At 53.4% G+C, this 4503-nt stretch overlaps 1 protein-coding gene across 1 annotated transcript; it reads left to right on the forward strand.

The window, feature by feature from the left end:
* Positions 1-2722: 2722 nt before the first annotated feature.
* LOC138283536 (putative nuclease HARBI1) lies at positions 2723-3839 on the forward strand. The gene is made up of 2 exons (XM_069221474.1): positions 2723-3353; positions 3517-3839. Exons 1-2 carry the CDS (start codon positions 2723-2725, stop codon positions 3837-3839), a joined length of 954 nt encoding a protein of 317 aa, XP_069077575.1.
* Positions 3840-4503: the final 664 nt, after the last annotated feature.

Below are 4503 nucleotides of genomic sequence, written 5' to 3' on the forward strand. Positions count from 1 at the left end.
GGTGGGTATGGTTGTGAGGTGTGTACGTGGAGGTGCCTTGGGTGTTTAGATGTACTGGGAGGAGAAGAGGAGGAGATGTAGGGAGATGGCAAGGGGGACGTGTGAGTGTATGCTGGGGTAGTGCCTGCAGGTAGGGTGGATGTGCTTCATGTTGGTGTGTTGACAGTCGTGGTGTCTGTGGTGCGTGAATGGGGTCAGACAATGTGGTGACGGTGGCAGTGAGAGCACATGTGGCAGGATCAGTGACTGATGTGGTGCTGACTGCAAGTGTGAGTGGTGTACTGACTGTGAGGAGGAGGTGGTGGGGGAGTTGGTGCAGGGTGTGGATGTTGTCATATCTGCATGTGTCTGTTGTGTGTGTGCATGGCGGCGGTGGCGTCTGTGGTGCTTATATCTGTCCTTGCATACCGTGTCTGTTGATGGGGATGCATGTGGGCCAGTAGGTGTGCCTTGGATGGTGAGGGGAGAGGGATGTGGGTATGAGAACAGGTAGCTGGAGGGGGGACTGAAGAAGAAAGGACACTGGCTGCCATCAAGGAGGAGGCCAGAGCCTGAAACGATCTCTGTAGGCTAGACAAGGCACAGTGAATGCCTTCTAGGAACGCATTGCTCTTTTGCATCTGGGATGCCAGTCCCTAGATGGCATTCACAATAGTTGTCTGCCCCACAGAGATGGACCTCAGGAGGTCAATAGCCTCCTCAAAGATGGCAGCAGGGCTGACTGGGGCTGGGGCAGAGGTGCCTGCGGTTAAGGAGATGCCCACTCTCTTGGGTGAGGGGCACAGGGAACTGGGTGGGGAGCTACAGGGAGGACGGTGCTGGTAAGGGGGTAGCAGACAAGGATGGTGCTGGGGTGGTCCCAGATGGGTCCCCCACCTCCATGGAGCCATCATCAGAAGAGGAATCTGAAGATTGTTTGCTTGATCCTGTCTCCCCGTGGCACTCCCATCCCCCTCCATCCCACTGGTCCACTCAGATCCGTGGATGTCAGCCCCCTGGGTGTCATGGGCTGCAGCTTCCTCTCTTGCCGGTGTCCCTTCTCCTTCACCAGATGATGCTGATGCACACAAAGGCAGAGGAGGACAGGGAGGGAGGGAGGGAGGGAGAGAGCGAGAGAGACATGGTGCAATCAGTCAATGCTAGCACAACAGTTACACAGAGTAGTACATCAGCACTTGATGCCATGCCATGATTCAATACGCCCACCTGTGCACTTCGTACAACTAGGGAACACAATGGGGGAAACCACAACAATGTACATGTCAACTGCTGATGGTCTGACTGATTCAAAAATCTACATGAGGAATGGCATACCCGCCAAACCTGTCCAGTACCTGCACACTACCCATAGCCATTGAGACATGAATGTGATGGACTACAAACCCAACAGAATCCTGCATGGCTAGTTGGCAGGCCTACTTGGCTATTGTCAATTATTACTCTGACCACTTGGCGCACCCATCCCCACTACACAGGCAGTGTCTGACTGTTTATTGAGGTCCCGGGATCCACCCTTGGCACAGTGTTTGGCAAGGACTCATCACAATGGCCTGACACCCCAGGTCCAATTATCCTGTTGCCATGAGCTGGCAAGCATCTATGTAGTAGGTGGCCACACTGTTTCAATATTGGAGGTACCTGCCCTGCTAACACTGACTGCAAGGCATTACCCACATCTGTGATGCCAATCCTGCCCAGATGGACACTGCCCATAGTGGACACCATTGCACCAAGCACCCATGCCACAGCTACCCAATGGTGTGCACCCAGAGCCACTATGGCAACACACGTACCAAGTGTGAGTGGGTACTTACCCCCATGTGGCTGCTGTGTTTCCCTCAAGTGCCCATCGACCTCAGGGTAGGCCACCGCCAATTTGTGGGCCATTAGGGAGGTCAGGGTCCGATAGGTACCCCTTCTTTGTTGGGAGGACATCCCCAGGGTCCACACTTGCTTGGCAATGGCACACCAAATCCCCTTCTTCTGATGGGCACTGGCCTGCATGGGAGACACAGACAGAAGAACACAGTCATGTAGAGTGGCATCCTTGGGACAACATTGGACAGCACACATCACACTTCCACACCCACACATCGTCACCCAACATAGCCTTTGGGCCCTCACCCATGTCCATGCTCCAGACACACTGCCACCCACCAAGACCCCCTTCCCCAGGTGCACAACTTACATACTACTCTGGTGCCCCGTACAGCTGTCCATACAGAAGGGCAGGATCCCATCCATGAGCAGCTCCATCTCTTCCTGGGTGAAGGCTTGGGCCCTGTCTCCTGCACGACATGTCATCTTGGCTACAAGAGTCAGATCACAGCAACACACGCAGCGGAGGTCTTCAGTGCATGCGGTTCAGGAGTCAAATGAGCATGAGCACATGAAATCGCAGTCATGGCCGCTGCGGACATCACCGTCACCACCACGGTGATCACCATTGGTTTCTGTTTCCTATAGGCAACAGTTCCAACCAATGGTGAGTTGCAAGGTGTTCGTGACAGCCTACTGCTATCACATGTTGCGCCAGCGGGATGAGCTCACTTCCACCTGTCACATGCATGCAGGACAGGCGAATGCCATTTTACATGTGCAATGTGTGTTGTGGGTGAAATATGTGACTTTTGGTGGTCTGTGACCACATCAACACAGTCTACACAGTCTATGGTGCACGATATAAAACCCACTCTCTCCTGTTCCCATTTATGATGTAAGGATGAGGATGAGAAATGCACCAGTGTACAGGCCCCTAGTCGACCTTGCCACCCTGGAGGAGCATCACGTCATCCAGACCTATCACCTGAACCGTGCAATCATCATGGAACTGGTGGCCCAGTTGGAGCCGGATCTGTTACCTGCCATTCACCATCCCAGTGCCATCCCTCCCTCAGTGCCGGTGCTGTCAGTCCTCCACTACCTTGCCTCAGGCTCCTTTCAGGTCACAGTGGGCCTGGCAGCAGGGATGTTGCAGCCCATGCTTAGCAACATCCTGTGGGATGTACTATGTGCCCTGCTCAAACATCTGGCCAGCTATGTCTGGTTCCCACAACGTGCAGAATCGCCCACTGTCAAGGCTGCGTTCTACAGAGTGGCACATGTCCCTTATGTAATTGGGGTCATTGATGGCACCCACATTACCCTGGTGCCAACCAGGAAGAGTGAACAGGTCTATAGGAACTGCAAAAACTTTAAGTTGGTTAACGTGCAGGTGGTGTGTCTCATGGACCAATACATCTTCCTGGTGACCGCCAGGTTCCCAGGCTCTGTGCATGATTCCTTCATCCTGCAGATCAGCAGCATCCCACACATGATGGCACCACTTATGAGGGACCGGGCCTGGCTCATCAGTGTGTACTCCTGCATATGTTTGCCCCTCGGCTCTCTGCACTCTTGTGTCCCTGCCCTATTGCCCTCCCAGTCTTGACATGCCTCTTACCTCTGTGTACACAGGTGACTCTGGCTATCCCAACCTGCCCTGGCTCCTGACACCCGTGAGGCATCCAACTACAGATCCAGAGGACCACTACAATGAGGCCCACATTCGTACCAGACGGGTTATTGAGAGGTGTTTCAGCCTGCTGAAGGCCAGATTCCAGAGTCTGCACATCTCCAGGGGTGCCTCGCTCTACAATCCACAGAAGGTGTGCCAGATCATTGTGGTCTGCTGCATGCTGCACAATCTGGCCCTGAGGCATCACATCCCATTGCTGGATGCAGAGGAGGGTGTAGCTGTACTGTTGGCTGATGAAGGGGACATGGGGAGTGATGAAGAGGAGAATTATGAGGATGCAGCTGACTCCAGGGCAGAGCTGATTCGACAGTACTTCGACTGAGAGTCAGGTATGTGTCAACTGTCTGGTATGTGTCCTCTACGAATCTCTGCCTTATCCCTACTACCACCTGTTGTCTGTGACCACTGATGGTATTGGTTTCAGCTCTACTTCTGGCTGGGTTGGGGGAGCGTCACATGTGCCCATGACTTAGGTAGTCACAGTGTACAGGTCAGGCCTATAGTCAGGCAGCTGTTGTGCTGGTGCACTAGTGCCATCAACGTGTATGTACAATGTTCCCTGAGCTGGCACTTCAAGTGCTATGTGTGTGCCATACAGGGTTGTTGCACCTCTGCAGCATCTATCCTGGGAGTTGACACTGGGTGACATTGTTGTTGTTGGCTGTGGATTTGAGGTCTGGTATGATGCTGGTTGCTGTGAGAGTGGTACCATAGGGTTGGTGTGTGTTGTTTTTGTGTGTTGGTACTGGCCTTATCCTTGTGGACTTGACTGCCATATCTACCCTGGATACCTGTTCCTACAGTGCATTTGTGTTGACTTGGCATCTGTGCCTCCTACAGTGATTGTTGTCCCTGTCTTGCTCTACTTTCAGGACATTGTACTGGTGTACTCTGGTCCCTGCCTGACCTGTTGCCTCCTTTAACACATATCTCCCGCCACTGGCTGCTCCACGATCGACCTCCTTGCATTTTGCTCCCCCCTCTGT

Source organism: Pleurodeles waltl, chromosome 3_1, assembly GCF_031143425.1.
Source record: "Pleurodeles waltl isolate 20211129_DDA chromosome 3_1, aPleWal1.hap1.20221129, whole genome shotgun sequence".
Classification (NCBI taxonomy): domain Eukaryota; kingdom Metazoa; phylum Chordata; class Amphibia; order Caudata; family Salamandridae; genus Pleurodeles; species Pleurodeles waltl.

What these genes read in the sequence shown, in the direction of transcription:
- LOC138283536 (XM_069221474.1), top strand. Translation starts at nt 2,723, where the DNA reads ATGAGGATGAGAAATGCACCAGTGTACAGGCCCCTAGTCGACCTTGCC. An exon ending in GGACCGGGCCTGGCTCATCA is followed by an intron (nt 3,354 to 3,516) that starts GTGTGTACTCCT and finishes ATCCAACTACAG; the next exon opens with ATCCAGAGGACCACTACAAT.